Source organism: the organism of the source record quoted next, unplaced genomic scaffold (assembly GCF_019419815.1).
Source record: "Pyrus x bretschneideri cultivar Hongxiangsu unplaced genomic scaffold, Pyrus_bretschneideri_v1 Contig61, whole genome shotgun sequence".
Taxonomy (NCBI): domain Eukaryota; kingdom Viridiplantae; phylum Streptophyta; class Magnoliopsida; order Rosales; family Rosaceae; genus Pyrus; species Pyrus x bretschneideri.
Window position 1 is genome coordinate 1,674,645 of NW_025999800.1, and position 11,346 is coordinate 1,685,990.

The 11,346-nt window shown below is 36.3% G+C and overlaps 1 protein-coding gene across 3 annotated transcripts; it reads right to left on the reverse strand.

Moving 5' to 3' along the window:
- Nucleotides 1-3,540: 3,540 nt before the first annotated feature.
- On the reverse strand, nt 3,541-11,107 carry LOC103967648 (cycloartenol synthase-like). Of its 3 annotated transcripts, XM_048572444.1 has the most exons (18): nt 10,657-11,086; nt 8,879-9,064; nt 8,556-8,645; nt 8,253-8,447; nt 8,080-8,164; nt 7,707-7,873; nt 7,189-7,377; nt 6,915-7,028; nt 6,678-6,800; nt 6,474-6,596; nt 6,308-6,406; nt 5,812-5,868; nt 5,657-5,703; nt 5,410-5,562; nt 5,142-5,319; nt 4,880-4,960; nt 4,590-4,673; nt 3,541-3,796 (listed from the first exon to the last, which is right to left on the reverse strand). In XM_048572444.1, exons 1-18 carry the CDS (start codon nt 10,870-10,872, stop codon nt 3,683-3,685), a joined length of 2,301 nt encoding a protein of 766 aa, XP_048428401.1. In that variant the 5' UTR covers nt 10,873-11,086; the 3' UTR covers nt 3,541-3,682. The 3 variants fall into 3 exon arrangements, with proteins under 3 accessions (XP_048428401.1, XP_048428400.1, XP_048428399.1); XM_048572443.1 differs by lacking the exons at nt 3,541-3,796; nt 4,590-4,673; nt 4,880-4,960 and having other exon boundaries at nt 5,177-5,319; nt 5,419-5,562; nt 8,265-8,447; nt 10,657-11,107; XM_048572442.1 differs by lacking the exons at nt 3,541-3,796; nt 4,590-4,673; nt 4,880-4,960 and having other exon boundaries at nt 5,177-5,319; nt 5,419-5,562; nt 10,657-11,107.
- Between the last annotated feature and the right edge of the window lie 239 nt (nt 11,108-11,346).

The window sequence follows — 11,346 nt, forward strand, 5'->3', positions numbered from 1 at the left end:
GTGCTCTTGCATGCAGCATAAATAGGTCGGTTTCCCAGGAATTTAGGCAATAAATTTGTTAAGATTGTAACACATACAAAAATAAGATGGAAGAACTTGAAAATGATTATATGCAATAAATGTGAGAGAACTTTCAAATGACCCAAAGTGTCATTTTGAAGGTCTTTGTTTAGTGTCTGCATTTCTATTTTTTTTGCATTGATTGAGTAATTTATTGATAATGTTCCGTAATGTATTTTTTATATTAGAGTAAAATGCTCCGAAACTTCGAAAGTCCCTCAAACATAAGGCAAATAATCAAAGAAACATAAAAGTTCTCATCCCTCGGTAACTTTCCGGAAATGCAAATAAAGTTGGCTTGAAGACTTAGATAAATAATGAATGTCTTTTGAACATAATATGTGTGACATAATCAAATTATTTAGAGTTGTATACTCCGCCCTCTACACCCAAATTTAAATCCTATTATGATTTTAGGTTTCTACCTTTCACGTTTTTGAAATGAAATCCTTCACCAACAACATCAAAATTCAACCAGCCCCTAAAAACCCCTAGGTGCAAGAGAAAAAAAAACCCAAAGAAAGAAAAACCTACCGCTGACCCCAACCCTTGGCCTTGGTATCAGCGGCAATCCTTTTTCATCGCTTCCTTCTCTTTCTTTTCATGTTTTAATAGTGGTCACTCTCCCACTTTTCAAGAAAGCCATTTTGGTTGTAGTTGTGGTCTTCTGAGGAGGAGATCTTTTGTAGAGGTTATGACCTAATGCTTAATCCTGGATCTTAAAGTGAATTGTTTTTCAAGTCTAAGGTGGTAATTTTGTGGTTTGTGCTCTTGGCAAGGATTATAATTAAGGAGAAAACTCGACGTTTGTTGGAAGTCACTCAAAGCAGGGTTTTTGTCAACGATTGCAACATTAAAGGGTGGTGAGGTCTTTCTTTCGTGGGGCCATTGCAGTTGTTCGAGAAATTCACAATCATTTTTTCTTGTCGTTGCAAAGTCTTCAGATAATGGTAAATGTTTACCTTGTGTTTCTTGATGGTGTTAAGTCCGGCTCATCGTGTTTATGTCTTGAGCTTATTTGTTTTTGTTGGTTAGGTGTGGGCCTCCCGTGATTGAGGAATCATACCTCTAAGAGTTTGTTTTATGTCGTGTGTTTGTTTGTTTGTTTTTTTTTTTTTTTTTTTTTGGGCAAAGGACTATGATGACATCTTCATGATCTCTCATATTGCCGAATAAGCATCGTATTTTGCAAGTTCATTAGAAAGTGATATAAGGTTTTGTCTTCTTTAGTGCTATCATTCTTTTAGTTAGATGTGGTTATGTGGGGGTAGGTTTTGTATTATCTTTTTGTTGTGTTTATAAGGTCAAATAGCCCAGTAGATAGGATGTTAGGTTTCCATCCCTGCGCCTTGGGTTCGGAACTTTCCTCTTTCCTAAATTATTGTAATAATTTTACACTCTCCCCTTTTTTTTAATAATAATAAGTTTATGAAAAAACCATGAAATGATTCTTAAAAGATAATGTTTCTCATTTTATTTGATTAATGAAATAGTTGTTACCTGAAAAGATGAAATCCTTCAACAACTTGGAATGTGCTTGGCCAACTTGGGATGAGGCCAATCAAATCCATCCAACCAAGTCCTTATTATAGTACGACTCGGACTAACAAGAAGGGGAAAAGGTCCAAGCCCTTATTAGATTGAGAACTGGCTTAGTAATAGACCTGGTAATTTTTTACACAATCCATTAACACGACACAAAAATGATAAAATAATGAATTTTGGTTCAACTCGATAACTAATATGGTCATTATTGGGTCACCCGTTCTTAACGGATTTAGACGTGGGTAACTCGGTTCAATCCGTTAAAAAAAAGTCGGTTTGATAATTATGAACTACTAAAAAAACCTTACTAGTTACCACAATAGCCATAGTACTTAATCTCACATAAGTGAGATTAAAAATTTATAAAGCACATTAAAATACAAATAAAATTAGGAGAGAAATGATGTGTGTTTATTATCTCTCTAGTAATAAATTGTCAATAACTTTTAAAATATGTAACGTTACAAATAAAATTAGATAAAAAGTGGTTTGAGATAATAATTTATTCTTAAGAGTTAAATGTCTTCTTTTTGAGCTTGTGTGTACATAATAACTCGTCGGAACCTTCTTGTTGGCATGAAACTTGTGACATTAAAGAGAATATTATACATACAAGCATTAGCTATTAGAGAATAGGCGATTTCTCTTTTTTAAATGTCAGCATCTTGAAATTGACATGTTCCACTACTAATGTAGTTCTTTGTATTCATACAACTTTTAAAGTATGACTGAGTTAAAAAATAATTTGTGTAGCTACACCTCTATTAAGTAAGAACATCTCTACAGTAATAAATTGGTTTGCTGACAACATTATAACTATATAGATTAATTAGTATATTTAATTTTATGCTATTTTGTAGACCTTGTAAACGAGTTGTATTTGTTGTTTCATGTCATATCCGTTATCTTAACAGGTTTTATCGTATCAAACTTGTTATCTTAACACATTTTTAACATGTGACTCAATAATGATCCGATTCGTTAATGGATAGTGTCATTTCGTGTCAAGTTAAGGGTCATGCAAAAAGTTATCATGTCATGTCTAGATCTCGCAAACTATTTCTTATTCAGGTTTTTAACAGGTGACCTGACAATGACTAGACTTATAAAGTGATTCTTAATAGGTGACCTGATAATCACCCGACTCGTTAACGGATGAACCGTAACCTATTAATTTCGTGTCATTTTATGTTGAGTTAACAGGTTGTGCAAGAAATTGTCAAGCGTAATATTTTGGACCAAGACAATAAGTAAAAATAAATAAAAAATAAAGGCCTAGTGGTTTAAAATGAATGACGAGTTCCTCGGTTAGTGGCATCTTAAACCCGCACTCAATCTTCGAGACCTAGCGCCATTTCGAACATGTGGGGTTGGTGGCTATGACCATGTAAGGTGAACTTGCAATCCGAAACGGACAAAAGCTTAAAAGCCCGGATTCAAAGTGCATGGAGAATTGTAATTAACTTACAATGTAGCCTGAATAGGGAGTAGGTAGGCACGGCAAAGGAAAAACGATTTGGGGAATATTAACTTAGAGGGGACGGCAAATTGGGAAGAAAGAGGAAGGAGGCTAGGGTTGTACTAGGAAAAGGGAACCTAAAACTAGTAATACCATATAGAATTGTAATTCAATGATTTGATAACACAATATTACAAATATATACTAGCAGCCTACCATCCCAGCCGCCTTCGGAGCACCTCCAACTGAGCAGCCTCCAACCCAGCACAAACCAACACCTCCAGGAGACGCCAGAGATCAAGTCACTCCAAGCCTCAAAATCGGAAAATAAGAAATCTTCAACATCCACTAACAGCCACAACAAAGATCTAAACCACAAGACAAAGGAAGCTAGTGGGAAATTACATACCACAGGCAATGGAGCGGGGAACGACAAACACAAGGAAGGTGGTGGTGTGAACACCCGAGCCAGTGGGAAATTAATAACAATAAGATTATGAAATATGTTAGCAATTGAATTACATTGTTTTGAGCTGAATTTAAGGAGCTCTCATACATGTTTATAAACAACAGTTCATTATCTGGAGTACTAAGCGTTGAACAATAAACAGACATCATTCAGAGAGCCTCCAATACTTGGCAATGATATTCTCCAAGGGCCCAAATGGGAAAAATGTTCCAGTAGGCTGAATAGCTGATTATACAGTTCTTGTTGAAGACACCAGTGATCTCCTGTATGGGAAGTGTAAACGTTATTGAGGTCATATAGCCTTCGTAAGTGGTAATCATAGTTACAAACTTCCTACATGAGATTTACACTCTAAGATCTTGGTTTCCGGTACATATATAGTCAATGAAGAAAGCGGAGGTTCCACCGTAAAACCAATTGGTAATATGAAAAGTAGCCCAACAAATTAAAAGCACATTCAAGGTGCCTTCTGTCCTCAATGTGTGATTAATACGTATTGTCAACACATCCCTCATGTGTGGCGAACTTTCAAGCCTAACACATGGACAGCACAAATCGTGTGACGTGGAGCACGTGTGCCCGTAGATCATCACACATGGACAACCTACTTTGATAGCATGAATAAAATTGAGATTCCACCATAAAACCAATTGGAAACAGGAGGAATAACCCACTTACTTATAAGATGCAAGGTCCCTCATTTCCCCGATGTGGGATTTATATTCTCAACACTTAAGATTGTTCAATTTGCCTATTTGAATAACACTAAGTACTTATATTACTTGCTTCAAAAGCTATACATATATTTATAAGGTTTAATTACTCTCTGCAGCCTAGAAAAGTACTAAAGGTCTTTACACCTGCATTTCTCTCTGTACAGTTTTCTTCTACATTGGCAAGATGTTTTGAAAGTTGCAGTTAGCATGTCTGTAATCAAACCAAACCAAATGGATTTCAATGAAGACAAAAAACCATGTTAGCTTGTAATTGTAGATTGCACGGTCAAGAGGGTATAAAGACTCGTGTGAAACATTATGGAAAGAGTTGCCAATTTACCTTCTGAGGGAAATCTCCATTTTTCATTTGAGAATTGATTAGTACTCTAGCTGCCCGATGCAACGGAGTTGGGTCTCTCTTAGCCTTTCAAGGAGGAGAACATAACAAGAAATACAGGTATTAAAGTGAGCAACATATGGATGTCAAAAGGTTATTCGTAAAAAGGTTTCAAAAATTCTGCAAATGAATAATCCTCTAAATTCTAATTTACACCAAATTCGGTATCCATGGGAGAAGGATGAATTTGATAAATCACATGGAAAGGAGAATGAGTGATGAATTTGTTGTACCTGCCCAGCACCAATAAGGGCCAACATAGCCCATGCAGTTTGAACTATATGTGGCCTATTGTCCTTGAGATTTGTATACACCTGACACACAAACAGTCGGCATTAAGTTATGCAAGTCGAAAGTAGATCATACATTTTGCCAAATGTGTATGCAAATGAAAACCAAGAATTGAGTGAAGGATTTGTCATAATAGAGGAATAAAGTAAGCTCCGGGCCTATCAAAGACAACGAAGTATATTTCAAATTTGAGGAATCATTAACCTTGTTCTGACATGATAGATAGCTTTCTCCCCATCCACCTGAAGGAAGCTCTTTGGATAACAAAAAGTCGCATGCTTTACGGATGCTTGAGCAGTCTTCGTATGTCCTTCCCGCAGCAACCAACCCCTTTATTCCAAACCAGCCAGCATAGGTGAAGCATACTCCCCAGGAACCATATCTATACAACCAAAAACATAGAGCCATCATACACCCAGACCACGCATTGAAATGTCCCGTATATGTATGCATGTATTTTTAATTGAAAGACAAAACAAACCAAGATCCATCTGCTGCTTGTATCGTTTCAATGAACTTTGCAGCACGAGCAATGCAGTTTTCTATTTCATCACTCCTATGCCCAGGACATAACCTTCTGAACAATGCAAGTGCTTGAATTGCTGCTGAGGTGCATTCAACATATCTGCATCCTCGTTCCAATCAAGCTGACTTCAGGCATTTTCCATGATATAGAATAATATGTATAGAATTCAAAAGGTAGTGTACAGAAATCGTACGGATAATCAATGACGATGTCACCAAAAGTTTCGGCAGGGTTGATTAGCTGAAAATAGAATATAAATAATCATATGCATCATATGCATATGATCTCATCATCATCCATATAGAAGGAAGAAAACGAAATAAAAAAAAGCTCATAAATGATACTTACCTCTAACCACTGATACGATCTAGTTAGTTCATAAGTGGAAAAACCACCATCGTCATTCTGCGGAGCAGAACCCAAAGATTAAGGAATTAGTTAAATAATTGTAAAACAAAAAAGCAGGAACATGTAAATATTCTGTCAACAAATTTAGACTTGTGCTGCTGATTAAGAATCATGACATGCTTGACAGAACTAAACATGCATGTGTGCATATATCATACAGAAATACTTGCATGTACAGTCTTTCTTTTATATTCTCATAACTATATATCCTACACTTTCTCCATAGCTTCCAATTTTCTGTTGGATATTAGAGTAATATTTTTTACCGTAGTTTACAGATTACATAATAAAATGGTCAATTAAGCAGGGATATATTTTTCATTTCATATATGACGAGAGACAAGGAGGGTTCTCTTGAAAATATAGTTTATCATAAAGAATACGGGTTGCCACATTATGTCTGGTCAGATTCAATTCCCGTACAGCCAGTGATTACCTGTAAGGAAAGGATAACATTTACAGCATCATAAAATCGCTTCATATCCAATGATTCACCAACTGTTTCTGTTGGAAGTTTTGATAGTAATAAGGCAGCCTGCACAAAGAAAAAAAATATTAAGAAAAGTAATGTCTGCATGTGAAATGTTGAGTGTTCAAGCTACCTTCAGTCCTTCAGCTGTGCAGTCAGAGACAGGCCACCCATGATCTGCTGTTGAGAATGACCAAGCACCTTTTGAAATGTGACGATACCAATAATCCAGATCTCCAGGACAATCTTCCAAGACCTTCAAATCAAAGTATTAGTTGAGTAACGATAATTATCATATATGTTGAATGATACAGTTCGATTTTCTGCCTATGAAAACCTGGGAATCTTTGATATACTGATGCGCTTTTCTTAAAGTAGGTCCATATTCTTCAACCAGGTTAGTTGATATAATCGCTTGAATGGCAAGGGAAGTATCCCATGCTTGACTTCCATTGTAGCCCTGCAGTAAATGGAAAACTAACATTAAATTAGAAACAATCAGGTAAGAAAGAGGGAGTGTGGAAAGAGGGAGGAACTTAAAATCTGTTTGAAACAATTTAATGCTATAACTGACCTGCATTTTCATGCCATCTTCAGCAATCCACAAATAATCAGGGATTCTCGGGAGATGCAATTTGAATGCCTCTGAGTTTGGATCCTCCGCCCAACAACAAAGCATATTTAACACCTTCATCGTTTAGGAAATAGACAATCAAGAATCACACAACTACTTACCGAATCAATCTGTAAGCCAAAAATACATGTCAAATGCGCAATTCCAATGGCAAAATATGTATGAGATCTATTGGCAGATGATGATATGCATAAAATATAATCTGCATGCATACCTTGTTAACAGGCCCTATGCATATGTACCGAGTATTTTCATCTTCATAATGAATATGCTGCATTACAGTCTTCAAAGCACTCTCCCTCAATTCTTTTGCAGGCCAACGTGTGAAAACAGGTTCATAAACATAGTGAAGAGACCCCCACAAGACATCTTGTACCATTGGGCGTGGATAGTATAGATCTTCCTAGAAATTGTATAAAGCATCCCATGTAAGCGTCAAAAACATATGCAAGTGAATTGTCATTAATAGATTTACCTGTACAACTAAAACTCGATGGAAAAATGCATGCGCACATATACATAGATGCTGGGAAAACATGTTTTATTGTATTTGGAGAGTTATAGGAAAGCAGTCCAACAATTAACCATGTCTAGGACCCTAAAATCAAAATTGTACTTTCACAAATAGCTATCATATATTTCACCTGTGAGTCTGTGACTAACATTATGAAAGATAAGAATGTTCATTAAACTCACAGACATGGGATCTTTACGCAGATGTTTCTTACCAACCTTTGCACATAGATTGCGAGCTTTATTCCAGTCAACTTCATGATAGGGGACTGTATAAAGCTCCTTCCTCAATGACCGGATTGTGGGTGTGATAGGTCCAACAAACCTTTTCCCATATAAATACGACATAGGCAAATACACCATTCGGCAATGACACCACATTCTTCCTGTAAGTGTAAAATTTGAAATTCATAAACCGTAAAGATTAGAAGTTAGGCAGTTAACAGCATGGACAAGTCTATGGACATATTAATGCTAGTAAGACCTCTGTTATTTAATCAAAATTTTTAATGAAAGGAGGTTTGAATTTCTCTTATCCTGCCAAGAATGAACTTAAAGCATCGAAATGAAATGTCCAATAATGATGAGAGACCTGGATGAAATGGCAGAGAGTATGGACATAGCCATAGTTCAGGCGGCAGTGGATTATTCCCAGACCATTCATATGCCCCAAGTACCTATCATCATCAGAGATGCATGTCAACTAATATTTCTGAATGACTACACCGTGGGAACAATCCAACAAGATAAACATAGAGTTCATACTGAAAGCCACACTTTGCCCCAAGAAGTAATTGCAGTCACGCCACCACGGTCTAATATCCATTTCCGTGCAAGTTCAATTGCCCCTTGTCCATCATCCGCACCTTCGCCAAGCAACCTCAATGTAACATAATTTAGTGCAGTACCAAACATGGTACTTGGCCCCTCGATATGCAGACCCCATCCCCCATCTTCATTCTGCAAATCAGCCGTAAATTTCTTATCTTATTATCAAACAAAGAGAAAGTAACCAGAAATTCTATATGGAAAGGAAAGTGTCCTTGATAAAATAAAAACCATTCTTGCCTGATGATTATAAAGATATCTGCACATCTCGCGTTGATGCTCTTTGGATAACACAGCATTTAGAGCTCCAGTAATTGAAAGTGTAATGACCTGTTGCAATTGATGAGTAATACTTAGTCACCCAACAATTACCAACTGGACCAAATAATAAAGAATTCAATCATTTCAGTAAGAAGAAAGGATGTGAAGTTCCAAAACGACATGCAGCCATCTTTTGGAATGTCAAACTTATTTCTCAGATTTAACCATGATATCTATGTTTTCCGTGTTTAGGGTACAAGCATTGATGGAAACACATAGTGATTACTGGTTTTATCCCGTACCAAACCAGGGAGCAGAAACATGGGACCCCCAAAATCCCCAGCCCAATGACCGTCATGCGCCTGGATTGCTGAATAAAAACTGAGAGCCCTTCGTAAAGTGGTTGCCACTGCCTCTTCCTTCACCCCTTCTTGATCTTTAACTTTGAGTTGCGGTAGATTAGTGGCACGTGGATTCTCCTTTGCCAACTACATTTCAGAAATAAGAACAAAACACATTCGTTTAAAAAAGGAAAGTAGGGTTACAAAACATGGGTAATTAAACAACCCAAATTCTAACCTCAAAATTAGAGATGGGCAAAATACCCATGGGTTTGGTTAGCCGCGGTTATCCGCCCATTTAAAGTTTACAGTTATGGTTATAGGTAACCGTTTAGACGAACAAACGGTTATGGATGTAACTGTTTATCCGTGAAATTTAAATGGACGGTTATGGGTATTACCCACGGTTATAACGGGTATCCATCGGTTATGATTATTACTCGCGGTTATAACGGATATCCATTTACCCATTTAATTTAATATATGTAAAATAAAAAAAATAAAAAAAATTAAAAACCCTAAATTTTCAATTTCTTCGCCAAACTTAGAGTCTCAAACGTCTCGTCCCCCGCTCATCTCTTCCTCCTTGCTGCCATCTCTCTCATCTCCGAACTAATCCCAAAAATTTCAGCTTGTGATTTGGCTTCATCTTTCAAAGTGTTCGGTAATCTCGAACCGACCGAATATTATAATATATATATATATATATATATATATATATAATTAGAAGGCATACATGATACTGAAGCAGTAAACTATATATTATACATATACACTGAAGCAGTAAATAAAATGTTAAAAGGTATTTCGGGTTTAATACAGCTCTTCCAAGCAACTTTGCCCTGTCTCGCTCCTGTCGCCCTCTTCTGATTCCTCGCATAATACCTATCCAAATTATCTTTCAAAGACAGAGACCATAACGGTGTTTAATTATCAGAAAACAAAAATTATGACAAATTTTTCTTTTGTAATTTTCAAGATGTTAAAAAAAAATGTAGAGGGTGAAAAAGGGGTAAATGGGTAAAAAAATGATAAACGGGTTCAAAAACGGGTAAACGGTTATGATTAAATGGGTACACGGTTATGGGTATGGTTAACCATTTATAAACAATTATAGGTATGGATATAACCGTTTATGAAATTACCCAACAGGTAAACGGTTATGCAGGTATGAACATAAACGGTTATGAGTAAATAACCGCGGTTACCCATCCGTCATAACCGTTGCCCATCCTTACTCAGAGCTCATATGATTTGGCCTAAACTAACTAAAATTATTTGCTCACATTGGCAGGCGATTAACAAATTAGGCACAATTTAGGAGACTAATTGCAAGGATGGATAAAACACACCGGCAGCTATAAGTTTTATACAAAAGCACTCCAACAGTTCACTTGGAGAACACGGTACCCGAAACACATATCCCTCGAAAGAAAAACGTCATGCAAACTTACAATGCCTAATACTCCACAAGAAAGCCTACAATGCAGTGTGAAAAACCTGACCATCTTGTTCAACAGCATTATCAAATTCAGCAGTTCTACTGATTTTATACATAATTCGATGATCCAGAACACCGCAACGATAATTTGAACAGATTACATACAAATTTCACTAAATAAATAAATACCATTTTCCCAGCCATATGCAGTATATTCAATTTCTAGAGAATGAAATGAGAAAAAAAAAAAAAAAAAAAAAAAAAAAAAAAAAAAAAGGGAAAACCCAGGTGAAAGAACCTGAATTCTCATGAGGAGGTCAGAGCTGTGCTGCCTTTCGAAACGATTGTTCCAGAAAGCCTTGCGGGCATCTTCAATTTGCTGAAGCTCTTCTGGGGTTCCAATCTCTGGGTGGAACTCCCACACTTGGCGGCCCAAGTGGTTGTTCACACTCTTCAGCCACTGACCGCCACTTTCTCCTCCTACTGTCTCTGCCCCTACCTTCAGCTTCCACATTTTTTACTTCTCTTTTAATTCTTCAGAACTAATGAGTTCTTGCAAATTTGCCAATCAATGCCAAAGAAAGTTTGAATCTTTTTTTATGGGTTTTGTGTTAATTGGAGAAATTGATCATTGAACTTTCAGTTTGAAAGAAAGACTCTGTTTCTTCAACTTGGAATTGGGCATTTGAAAGTTGCCACTTGGTACAACACTTGTGCTGAATAATCGTGCATTTATACAAAAAAACATAATTTTGCTGGCCATGTGAGCACGTCAATAGACAATAATCGTGCATTTATACAAAAAAAATATCCGTATTATTCTAATATATAGTTAAATACTATTTTAGACTTCGACATAAAAAGTGTACTCAATTAATTATACTTAAGTTGATCTGTTATTTTTTTGAGGGTAAATCTAAGGAAAACTAATAAAAAATGGTTTGAAAATTTTAAGTTTTAACGATAAGGACAAAATAAAGGGTAAAGT